This window comes from Passer domesticus, chromosome 15 (assembly GCF_036417665.1).
Source record: "Passer domesticus isolate bPasDom1 chromosome 15, bPasDom1.hap1, whole genome shotgun sequence".
NCBI lineage: Eukaryota > Metazoa > Chordata > Aves > Passeriformes > Passeridae > Passer > Passer domesticus.
In genome coordinates this window covers 10,917,109-10,930,350 of record NC_087488.1, presented here as the reverse complement: position 1 = coordinate 10,930,350, position 13,242 = coordinate 10,917,109, and the positions used below count along the sequence as shown (strand labels likewise).

Sequence of the window (13,242 nt, the reverse complement as noted above, 5' to 3'; positions counted from 1 at the left end):
CACGAGCCAGCAGAAACAAAGGGAAACCAAATAAAACTACAAAGCTACAAATGCTCCTTTTGGACAAGTGAGCCAAAACACTTTTGACATTTATGGCTCTACCCATCCCTACCTGATAAGTCATACAGAAAGCTGCAACTGCAGATAGCAGCAGTCATGGAAATAAATTTTATTATGTTGCATGTACAGTACTAGTACAGTTAGATACACTAATCATGGGAGGAGGGGAGGTTGCTATTTTTTTTCTGTCCCATATGGTAATAATTTTGTATGATTGAACTGTTATGAGCTGAATAAAAGTACACATTAACTGTAAGATACATTGCAAATACATTAAATCTTCCCTGGAGTTTTAGCAAATACGTGCTTTTTCTATCATGCATTTGGAATTATTATTACTGGGCCATAGGATTTATAAATAGATTTGGCTTCTTCTGCAATACTTTATGGGCAATTATTTCAGAAATGAAGATGCAGAGCCATGGGTAAATAAAATAATTGCAGCTGATCAGGCTTTATTTACAGCTATCACATTTCCCTGACTGCTACACTTCTCTCATTTGCTCCACTAGCCTGAATCAATGTCCAGATGAAGAGCTGTCAGTTAATGTCAAACACAGTGCACAAAGATGCCAAAGGCTGATTCTCATTTCCCCATTTCCAAATTCTGCCTGGGCTTTTCCGGAGCTGGCTTGCTCCCTGAATAAATTCAGTGTGGAATTGGGAGGCTGGGAAAGGGCAGAGCCAGTCAGAGCAGTTCTGCAGTGTGTTCAGCAGTTTTCCAGGGAGCACATTTTGCTGTGGCTGCCCTGTAGAAGACACTGCCAAAGGTCTGGAGAGCTCCCCTCCCATGAGCAGATGCCCAAATGTGTCAGGGAAGGGCTGGCATGTCTCTGCTATCTGCTGCAGTCCCACTCAAGCAGGTATTAATTCAGTTTGGAAGGCACTGAGTACAGTTTTGTGTGGCAAAAACAGCTTTCCAGGCAATTCCAGCAAATCAAATCCAAGCAGAGCCTGGGACTGGCCTCATGTCTACAGAATACCCTCCATGTACCTCACAGCATGCAGCTTTCAATATTTGAGATCTCAGACAGAATGGGAAAATCCAGAGTTTCCTGTCAATATTCCTTGGGATCAGGCTTGAAATCCTACACTCAGCCCTATCTAATAGTTGTGTTCATGAAGGAGGTTGCTTGTCTGAAGAGGCTTATCAAGTCATGAGGAAAAAAAGTGTAATTTCTGCTGCTTTGAAAAGCCACAGAGCTGATAACACAGAAACAAGTGAAATGTAGGATGCACCAGGTGGAGACAACCTGAGTACTCACCAATGGTTTCCTTCAATGAGCTCATCTCAGATGTAGCCCCCAGAATGACATTTTATGGCTCTAAACTACTTAGAAAAAAATTGCCTGCCAGGCCTGATGAGCAGAAATGTCTCTGAGCTACCTACAGCCTCCTGTCCTGGGAAGGAACATCCAGCTTTGAGAGGCCTGGTTAAAAAGGGTGCCCTATAGAAAAGGGGAAGCACAAGAAACATCATGGAAGCTGTCAAGGACCTTAAGAAGATCCTACAAGCATAAGTCTCATAGATTTAAAGCCTGTTTTTTTATTTTTATTTATTTCATTCTAGGCTGCTTATTTCTGTATAAAGAAATGATGCTGCAAACCTGTCCAAGAACTTCATCAACCACAGTCCATAAGGTGGAGAAAGAGGCCAGTGGGACCAGATGCCAAAGGAGCTAGGAAGATTTATGCTAGCTGAGCATCTGGCTCCCTGCTCCCTGTTATCAGAGTGAAGACAAATGCTTGCAAACACCCTTACTCCAAATCACTAATGTGCTCAGCCACACTCAGCACATTTGCAGCAGTGCTGCTCCTGGAAGGTGTGCTGCCTGGAAAAGCAGCTGCTGAATGCTTCCTCCAGGGGTTTATGCAGTGAAAAGAGCAGTTGAGAAAAGAGGGTGTTGCTGCCCCTCAAATCAAGCCAAGGGAATGATTAAGATATCATAATTTTCTGGTATAGTTCTAGTAGGTGGTAGTAATTGCTTCTACACAGGAACGTGGCTACACCTCTGTTGTCATCCATCATCTTGCTGGGGCTGTGCATGGTGCAGTATTTTGATCTGACCTCATTAGCACTCCCAGAATCACAATGTCATACCAAAGACAAAGGCTGAGATTATCTGCATCTGAGGAGATGCAGAAGGAACATGTCACACACTATGTGAAAAGCTAAGAGTGCAACCACGACTCTGCCAAATACTCAAAGGCAGCCTGAATCCCCTGGCTCTGGATTTTGCATGTGGGACAAGACATGATTAGGAATTGTGCCTGTATGCATCAAACCTGCAGATAAAGGGGATGGGCCCATGGCTTGGTGATCTAAACCCTCAGGGAGAGCACAGGGAGAGCAAGGGCAGGTGCTGGAGCAGATGCTCTCTGGTACCACCTTCCCTCTGAGTTGCCAGTATCATCTGTGCTTCCTCCAGCCTCTCCCAGGCAGCCAGCAATCCCTTAGAAACATGGAGAGATTTGTGTGCAGTTTGGGAAATGGCACAGAGGCATTTGGCCTTTGCAGAAATGCCTTGTGCTCCCTGGAAGTTCATAGGATTTTCTTGTGATTCCCAGGATAGAGGCACATAGGGAGGGTTCTGCTTGAACTTGGGTTAAAGGAAGGTCAGACCAATTTTTTGACCTTTCTGGCAGTAAAATAAAATCAAGTAAAATCTGTACCTGTCTAAAGTCAATCTACAGCAAAACCTGTTGTGGAACAGGGAATCTCAGTAGCTCCCTGCTGAGCTGTGTTCCCCACTACAGCTCTAACACAGTGACAACACATACTCCAAACCTCCCATTCTCAGCTACTCTAGTCTTCTATGGTTCATCTTAGAGGAAATTAACTAAATTTCTCTACAGTGGGAACAAAAAAAGGAAATTAATTTATTATTCCAGTGGTACCCTTGGCACAGATACTGAATAGCTCCATTAAACATTTTGCAGCCCTGGGTGGCTTTTGCTAAACCCTCTACGAGCTCAGAGTCATTTTCCTTCTTACAACATAAACATACAGGTCAGGATTCAGGAGTCTCTTTTGTATCTGAATAACTTCTCTCATCTCAATGGGATCCAGGCAGGCACAAATCAAGGCTGCACAATCCTAGTCCTTCCCTTTCTCTCCAGAGTCATTTCCTTGCAGTACCACTCTTGGATAAACTCATTTTCACAGACTCAGCACAGACCCCATGAAATTACTAATACCACTCTGTAATGCAAACAATAATAAATCAACTGATTAAATTCTAATTTATCAGACAAATACTCTTTAGCTCTTCCCAAAGCTGTTCTGAATCATCTCTCTTGGCTGGCCATGTTCCAGAGGAGCACTGACACAAGATAAAGCTCAGACCTCTGGAATAAGTTTACACAAGATAGAAATGCTGAAAACATCCTGTATTTATGACAGGAGATTTCACAGAGATCACAGTAAATAACATTCCTGAGAAGACTGTAATGTCTCTGAAGCCTCCCCAGCATCTCTTCCAAAGACCAGTCTAGCAGGACAAGGGATCAGCAGACCCTGAAGATCCAGGCTGAGCAGCAAGGCTCAGGAACCAGACACATTAACCTTGGGAGATCCTACAGCACAATTTAACAGCCGAGGAAATGGCTACTCCACCACAATTCCCCTTTAAATCACAGACTTTTCAAACTTACTTCATTGGTTTAAACAATGCTTGTCCATAGTTCTGGAATGTCATGATCAGCTTCAGCTGGGTGCCTCCTGATTTCATAGCTGTGGGGAAGAACACAAAACAGCTTTAAAATGAAACATAGATCTACTGACAGTATCCTTGAAACACAGATCTACTGACAGTTTCCTTGAAACCAAATCATATCTGCTTTCCTCTGCATCAGCTCAGCACTGTGGTATCAGAGTGATCCCAACTGTGCAACAGATTATTCACAGAGTACAGGGAAGGGCTTTGAGTGTTGGCCAGGTCTAAGCATGGATTGTATTTCCTGACCATTTTTGCCTTTTTCTGGCCACCATGGGCTCCATAAGCACCCCAGATGAACAGCACCCATAGAAGCAAACCATTGGAGTCTTGTTTTCCCCATCTCTTGCTTTTGGAGTCCCTTTTAACAAGGGGCTCACACTGGGAAAGGAGATGGGGTGCTTTCAGAGACAGCTGCAGCTGGGATGTACAGCCCAGTGCACAGCAGACAGCGCCTTAATTAAAAGTATGAGCAGATACTGTAGCAATCTCTGATCTCTGCTGCGATTTTAATAACTGTTCCTGAGCAGCAGAGATATGTAAATTCACCTCCTCTGTGCACAATGGAAATTTAGCCAAGCCCAGCCACCATCTTCCAGGGATCCCAGGGTGGTTAATACATGAGAGCAGAGCTCTGCAGAGCAGCCTGGCTTGGCTGGGAGGGCACAAGAGCACAGTGAAGGTGACAAGGACAGTGACTTTGCTCATCTCCCAGCTGGGAGCTAATGGGAATTTGATACTCATTCATATCATTCTGAAAAACTTGAACAATGTCACAGTAACAGCCAGATTATAGTGTTTTTAAAATCAGGATTAATATACATATATATATAAAAGAATTTAAGAAAATGCATTTTACTTGATGGTAAGTCTGCTTTAAAAAGATAAACATATACTTCAGAAAACAGCTGCTTTTCTGCTGCCTCAATCACAAGCTTCATAATAAATGAATGACCTATAGCCTGACTCCTAAATGCACCTCTGTGCTGGGAAGGCCAGCAGGGCTGTGTGGATGAGTCAGTCTTTTAAAGATGTTTTCTAGGAATCATCAGATAATCAATCCCTTTCTTTGCAGTTCTGACAAAAGCCATGTCAACTGGAGAACTACAGAAATGTCAAGTTATCTTACTCTGTAAATTCTGGCTGAGAGTTGCCCTTGTTCCACCTATACAGCTTGTACATGTTTTTTCTCTAACCAAAGCCATTAACTGCACATCTTTTTAATTACTCATCTCTGTGCCTTATCACTGATAGTTCATCAGCTCTCTTTCAGCACTTGTAACCTATATTTTTGCAACAAAATGCTATGCAAATCTGGTCAGTGTAATTACACTTCTCCTAGAATAAAATCCCTCCTGTCCTGCTGTTTTGCTGATCCCAGCCTTCTCTTGCCTTTCACTTTATCCCAAAGGAACAAATAAATAATTAGAAATTAAAGGGCATTAGCAATTTGCACTGACCAGGTAAAGCAGAAGCAGAGGGCTTTCCTGGCTTAAACTCCCTCCCCTGTGCAGGACAGGTCTGCACCTGAGGGCAGGAGGAGGACAAAGCTTTTTCATGCCCAGCTCAGAGCCTGAGGACGATGAGAAGAGAAACTTTCCAGTGCAAACCCTGCCTGTGGTGCCCTGGGGCACTCTGGAAGCAGCCCTGGTTAGCGTGGCAGCTGGAGCTGCCCTTGGCCATGGCCACAGGGACACACAGGGCACTCCCCACCACCCTCTCTGCTCAGCCACCACCACAGGCCTGGCATTTCAAAGAAACATGGAATCACAGAATGGTCTGGGTTGGAAGGGGCCTTAAAGATCCACTAATGTAAACCCCCTGCCACCACAGCAAAGCAAAGAAGGAAAAAAGGAATTTTCAGCACCCTTCTCTAGGCACAGAGCTTCAGACAGTAAAGGACTGGTTTCTCAGCTAATTAAAGCCACTCAACAGATAATGATTTTGTTAGCAGCCAAACTCAACAGCAAGGATGTCATCACCAAGCAGGCAAATGCATGAAGAAGATTAACAATTCAGAATAATTCTTCCATGAGACACAAAAGCCTGCCTTCCTGTCAGAAGGAACTGAGCTGAAGTAAGACAAAAGCATCTCCCTCATCTTTTTAGATCCATCTTATTGTATTGCCTTAATTGGTTGCACCAGTAGCCTCATCCCAACACAAGTTTTGCTGGCTCCTCCACTGCTGCTGGGAGCAAGCTTTGGAACTCTGAAACCAGAGGGGGACACTGCTGGGGATTGTGTCCCATTGTGCTTTAGGACAGGGCAGGGTGGAAAACCCTGCAGGCTGGAAAACCTATGGAGCATGGAAAACCCCCCGATGCCAGAGCTCCACCTTGGCTTCCCCCATTCCTCAGACTCACTGCAGCTCTTCCAGTGCCACAGCTATGCTGGCCAGGCCGGGGGTGAGGCAAGGCCACCCTCCACATCCAGGCTGGTGTTGACATTGTAATCCCTGCAGAGAGGGGAACACCTAAGCTTGGACTGCTCCTTTGAGCTCAACAAGACCCTTGCTGTACCTGCAAACTGAGCAGCTTTGGAACAGCCAGGGTGCCCAAATTTGGGGGGTGACAATGCCAGAGAAGAGCAGATTTCACTGGAGATGATCCACTCTAGGTCAGATCACTTCCCCTGTCCTAACTTAGCATCACATCTGCACACTGGCTCCCCTCTCCTTTTCTGAGCTGTGCTCCTCCCTGTCCTGCCCAGCCTCAGTGAAACATCCCTCTGGCCACTTTGGCCTGTCATCTCCCAGGGGTTTGTCCCAAACAAACATCATTTGCTCATCTGGAGACATCCTTGTGCCTTTATCTGCTGCCCATTCCTGAAGAATGTACAACACCCAGGAGCAGCACATCCCATTTTCCAAGGAGTGCAGGATGCTGCACCACTGCCATCTGTCACATCTGTGATCAGCAGGTCCAGGGATTTTTACAAAATCCTTGCAACACAAGGGTCTGCTGATTCCAAAGGAACCACTAGTCACACTCTAAATTCACCTTTTATTTTCTTTTTAATATTTTAATATACTGTAACACCATAGGTCACAAACAGCTCTGTACAGGCTTTATAAACCTGCTAGCTCACAGCAGGTACTTCAAATCAAGTCTCACACAGCTCCTGGATGTACTGGCACACTGCTAAAGACAAATCCCAATGCCATCATTACTTTTCATCTTCAGGCAATTCAAAGCCTCTCTTTTCCCTCCAAAGTAGAAGGAAATGGAAAGCAGCATTAACCTTTCCTGTTAACCCAGTGTAAGGGCTCTAGGGTGTGATCAGAAATCTTCCTAACTTCAGGAGGCTTTGCAAAAAATTCCCTGAGATATCTTTTTGCTTGAATGTTTGGGATTAGAGTCTTGTCCAAAGATTAGTGAAATTGGTGGGATGCCTTCTGTTTTCTCTGACAGACTTTGGATCAAGCCTGCAAAAATCCCCACTCCATTTACATCCCTGAGCCTGCTGCCATGGCCACCTGCCATGTCTGACTTCCCACCTTGTCACCTCACCAGCACAAGTCCTGGATTCCCTCCCTGAGCCACAGACCCCATCCAAAAGGTGTCCCAGCTATCATCTCCCAGGCATCTTTTCAGACTGTATGCTACAGGGTTCCTGGCTACTCCCTGGCACTGACAATGCTGCCCAGAGGGATTTGTCCCAAAGGGATTTATCCCAAAGGGATTTGGAATTCCAACTGCTCTGGCTTTCCAGCTCTTCTGTTTTGCCCCATGACAGCGCTGATGCTACCAGCCTGTCTACACCATATGGTTTTCTGGTGGAGGGAGAGAGTCCCAACAGGATCGCTGAACTTTTCCTGATTCTTTTGGTCAGCATCCAACAAATATTTTAAAATGTATTTAATTATGCAGAGCTAATGCCTGAGAAGTGAGATACAGTCACAGCCTGGGATGCAGTTAACATCTGAAACAGAGGATGCTCAGATCCATTTTGAATTCCTATTTATAGATCAAGCTTAAATCTAACATAAATATGTTGATTGGCTTTAACAAGTAATGCTCTGCCCCAGGCTGGAGACATGGCCTGTACAAGCTGTAAAGAACATATTTTAAAAATAAATTCAAGCCCTCATCATCTCTTAGTTTGTGCTTGTTCAGCCAATTCTGCTAACTTGTTTTTAAAGGACTTTTTGGACTTTTAGTCAAGAAAGTGAAAGATTTCAGCAGGGGAAGAGATCTGTGAAATGATTCTAAGGCTTTGCTATACATTTTAAGTCCCTTCCTTTCATCTGGAATTGTACATTAAATCAATCTGTTGAATCTTGGCTGATTCATTGTTTCCTTACACAGTAAATCAAAGATGCTACATTTCATTGTTTTTCACAAGTTCTCAAAAGCACTTCTTCCTTTCCTTTGGATGAAGTGTTCACGATTTTCTTTACAGCCAGAATTTATGTTCAATATTTAGAGTCTTGTCATTCCCTTTTCTCTTTTCTTTCCCTGCCTTGAAGCACAGTCCACCTCAGGTAATTGCAGCTCTTATTCCCAGTGTGAGTAATCTCAAACACTTGCTTTCTAATTACTGCCTGCACAAACTGAAGGCATCACAGATTCACAAATTACCTCAGTCAGGTAGTCAGTTCTCTTTATAACCAGAGATCTTAAGGAATCAAAAAATAAGTCCCAGCTCCTTAGAGGAATTACAAAATCTATTCTGCTTACAGGGAATTTCCTCTGGACAGCAAGCCCACAGTGCCCCTCCAATGCACCAAGCCAGAGCTGGTGCTAAACTGCTGATAGTGCTGCCACAATTATGCACAGACATCTTGTAAATATGCAAGAAAATAGCTAACTATGGTTATTTATGCATGCAATAAGCAGCTATGAAAGGCAAAGGAAATGTGCAATTGCCTGTGCATGTGCTTCTGAAAGCCAGGCTTCAGTGCTCAGTGGAAAAACAATTCTCTCTAGGCTCCTATTTATGGCAAGAGGAAATTTTCAGCGAATTAAATCGAATTAAGAGCTATCCCTTTATGCTGAACAAAATGAATAGGAAATGTGTGTATATATAGATGCAGGGCACAGAAACATCCCCAGCCCAGGCCTGTGTAACCCTGTCCTTTCCCAGGCCAGCTCTAGGTGTCACTGTGGGAGCTGGATGGGATGCTCCTTCCCACCCATGGATTTGTTCCATTTAAACTTTAACATCAAGAAAATGTCACCTTGGTGCTCCCTGCTCTTGGGAATTGCTTCTGTCACCGTTTTCACTTTAAAATACCACTGCACATGGCAGAGTCGTGTGAGTGGTCCCAGCAGATGTGGGGGATCAGTCTGCTCCCCACTCTCACCCATAAATAATGCAGGGTGAGCAGAGAAATCACAGCGTGGCCAACAATGCTGCTTTACTGCAGTTTGGATCTAATTACTGTAGGTATCAGGCAAATCATCTAATTCTATTAGAGCCAAAGTAAATCTGAACACTGGGAAGAAACTGGATGAAGCCATATCCCATTTCACTTAATGCTTGTAACCCTGTATATTTAATTGTTCTGCTTGCTAAAAGGAGTCTGAAGACCAGGCATTATCAAGGTTTCAATTTATTTTATACTCCTAATTTGACATCTTTCCAGATGCCTTAAAAAACCCCAACCCAGCAAAAATTGACCATAAGGAAAAAAAAAAGGCTAATTAGAAGATAAGCAGGAATATGCAAAGAATGTAACAGCCCTATAAATGTCCTTTGGTCGAATATATTACTCTTTATTAATCAGCTTACATACTTTTGAATCCCTCTGCTACTCCGCAGTAAAGCCGAAAACTGGCAGGAATTACTTTAAAACATGTATTTTTAAACATCCAAAGAATGTGCAACATAAAATAAGAGAAGTTGCATTGTGCAAAAAATAATTTTAAAAAGTGTATTAGCAATATACTCTTTCTTTCTTTGCAAGTTCTTGGATCCCCACAGGGTCACAGTATGCTAACACCAAAATTCAGATCCCAGCATCTCCACATTGGCAAAAGTCCCCTTCCCTTTCCATGTACTTGATTTTAGACTGGGTAGGAATCATTCCCTGTCAGTTCCCATAGCGGCCAACAACAATACCAAATATACCTCATGGTTTAATTTATGGAAATTATCCTGATTCATTGCTAGAAACCATGGCTCTGTGTTTTTGTTAGAGGCATAAGAGGCCCTACCATGCTCTTAAGAGCCTTGTTCAAACATTAACAGAGACAATCCCAAAGGGACTTGCTAATAGCAACCATAAATCTTCCTCTGTGCTCCCATGGCCCTTTCCCCCCATTGATCAGAAAGCTCCATCAAAATCAGAATTAATGGGAACCCCATGATACATCTGTATGACACATTAGGTGAAATCATGGCCCCAGGGAAGTAAGTGGCAAAAACTTCCACTGACGTCACCAGGGTCGGGATCTCACTCCTATTTTTTATGATAATTACTCTTTGCTGCTAGGCCAGCTGAAGCAGAGAGAGGTGAAGCCACATGCCCAGAAGCACAAGTGAACACCAAGCCCAGAAGATCAAGTGAAGAGTGAGCACTGAAATACTATTTCTTGCTTGTACCTCCCTTTTTCTCCCACCATCTTCTAAGTCCCTAATCCACCTCAGCCATCCCCTGCACTGCAGGAGGGACAGACTTCATGGCTCGAGCACTGCTGAGTTTGCTGCAGATGCTCTCCTCTTGCACAGACAGTGTAGCTGAGCTCTGGACTGCTGGGGAGGTGAGCAAAGATCAATACTCAGCAGCCATGTGGTACAAACTGCTGCAGCCACTGCACTTTGTGCAAACCTCAAGAGATGCCTCAGTTGGGCATCACCTCTGCCCCTCTGGGCACTGCCTGGGCACTGCTGCTCTCTGAGGGGACAGGGATGGGCACAGACTGCATCTGTCCCTGCCCAGTGGATATGCCCAAGGAGCAATGTTCACACAGTATTACCAAGTGCTGGCTCAATCCCTATTTGCACGTGCCACTAATATTCCAAAAATTGGTGGGTATTGAGGGGCGAGGTCAGGAAAGGTGAGGGCTGTGTCTGGGGGAAAATCACCCAGGCTGTGTCCATTCAGTGCCCTCGTCACCCTCCAGTGCAGGCCAGAGGAGCACAGGCAGTCTGCTGCTACCTGCAGTGTCACCTCTGGGGAAGGGAAAACACATGGCTTAATGGGCAAACATGACTCCCTTAGTGAATCACCCCAATGCAGACTTTTGGGGACAGAAAACCCACCACAGGCTAATAAACAAGCCCATGTTTGTTCTCTTTCCTGAGCTACAAGTCCACTGGACCCTTGAATCCAACATGTGGGATGGCACCTGGGTACCACAAACTGCTTTATTCAAAGTGCTGCTCCAGCAGAGCAGTGCACTGAGCACAGCCAACACACAGAGCAAGATTCATTGGGCTGAAGGTCTCCTGTGGCATCCTGCATTTTACACCTACTCCATCCCAACCAGCTAAATCAGCCACTCCTGATGACCAAGGAGCTCCTTTATTCCTGCTCAGCAGCCGCTGTGATTCACACAATGGAAAATGTAAACCTTAGGGCTGCTTGAGCTATTCTTGCCCAGACCATTTCCTGCTGAAGCCAGGGGAATTTTTGCCTTGCAGGGTTAAAGACCTGCTGACCTCATCCCACGGTGCCAACACACCATCAGCACTTTCACAGAGCTCCTGCTATTTCATCCCTCTGAAAGGGACTTTGCAACTTTGTGGTCAGCACAAGTAACTCCATTTTCTGCCTGGTGGATGGAAACCACTGCCTGTGCTGCAACTCCCTACCTCTGGAAACCACGGGGTGCGCACTTGTTTAGTATCCCAGGGCTTTCATCTGAGGTTGTGACATTTCTTTCCCTGTGCAGCTACGCAGCTAAATTCAAGAAGACACACGTTGCCATTAAACAACCCTGGAGAAAAGCCCCGAACGGTGTCACCTTGTTTAACCAGAGCCAAAGGCTGACATGGGCACATCCCTGTTGAGGATTTACAGGCAGAGCAAACAGAGCTGAGCCCTGCTCAGCAGGAGGCTGGCTTGCCTGGAGCTGCCTACCATGCCTGGGGAAGCTGCAGCTCCCGCAGCCGCAGAGCCCGCGGTGCCGGATGCTCCCGCAGCCACCGCAGCAGGGCTGCAGGGCAGCCTCTCCTCCCCTGGCAAGGCAGGGCTGCCAGGCACAGCCTTTAAATAATAATCAGCCAGTAATACAAATCCAGCTCGTGCAAGATGCTGTCTGCTTTGTGCCATCCTTTTTTTTTCTTCTTTTTTTTTTTTTTTTTTTTTTTTTTTGTCAGCGTATTTATTTTAAATAACTGAAGAGGGCACTTTCAGCCTGATTGTGACTAAAAGGATCTCTGACATGAATGGGGCTTGCCTTGCTGGCAGATTTGTCAATTATTTAGATATAGCAGAGCTGGAAATATCTCTTTATGTTTAGCAGGGAAAATGAGCAGGGAAGTCAGAAAGCAAAGTTGCAGGGATGCTGGAGAGAAGCCATGCAAAATATTAATACTCAAACAGCAGTAAGATCCTGAACAAAGAGCAAATAATGATAAAAAAATAACATATATCCAAACATACCAACACTGGTTATCTTTTGGGAGACAAGGTCTTGTAGTAAAGCCTCAATTGCAGGATTATGTCTGGAATACAGCTCGTACCGATTAATGCCAATGTGGAATTTTAACCAGTTTGGGTAGGAGTCTATGGAGGTTTCTCCAGTTGGCAAAAATTCTTCATGATGATCTTCATTTTGCCTACCACCAAAAAAAAAAAAAAAGAACAACAAAAACCCAAAGTTGAAGAGAAAGAAATAATGTTACAGTTTGTAGCACTCATCAAAAAACAAGGCTTCAAAATGTGACAACTTGGAAAGGCAAAGCACTGCAGAAGGGAGAGAGGTCCCAGGTTCCTCCCTGCACCAGGAGCCTTCTCCCACCTGGGGCCAGTGTGGAGATGGATTCTCACTTCCCCTCATCCTGCCTGACTTATCACCCACAAAAGTCAGGAGCAAAACTCAGAGAGGCATCATTGAGCACTGGCAGAGGCCCTTCCATAGCAGAAACACAGAGCTCAAGTTTTACCTTGTGTTTAGGTCACTTTATGTTGCACACAGCTTTTACAGGTCTGGCTCGAACAACAGCATCATCCTGAACCTTTATTTAACAGGGACATGGGGCAGGAAACCCATGCAGAAAACAGTGCAGCAGAACCTGAATTGTGGTGCCCAATGCACCCCTCCCTGCTCCTTCTTAAAGAGGGAGAATGACAGAAACTGCATCACTCTGAACTGGCTGCTAAAGAAGAACTGGCTGGTCTGGCCCCTTCCTGAGCAGTAGGAACCTACTACAGCAAAGAATTAATTAAAATGATCACTACCTTCTGAAATTCACTTTAGTTCTGTGAATCTTGGCTGCAGCCACTAAGGAAAATATGTACAGGAGGCAGCTGCATTGTGGATATCGGTGTTGATTTCACTCCTCGCCTACTGAACA

At 44.8% G+C, this 13,242-nt stretch overlaps 1 protein-coding gene across 1 annotated transcript in view; it reads right to left on the bottom strand.

Moving 5' to 3' along the window:
- FAM20C (FAM20C golgi associated secretory pathway kinase) overlaps positions 1-13,242 on the bottom strand; it is a 58,040-nt gene that overhangs the window by 41,547 nt on the left and 3,251 nt on the right. The window contains exons 2-3 of the mRNA XM_064389914.1: positions 12,329-12,504; positions 3,715-3,793 (exon numbers count right to left, since the gene is read on the bottom strand). Of these exons, the coding sequence (XP_064245984.1) occupies positions 3,715-3,793; positions 12,329-12,504 (255 nt within the window). The remainder of the gene's footprint in view (positions 1-3,714; positions 3,794-12,328; positions 12,505-13,242) is intronic.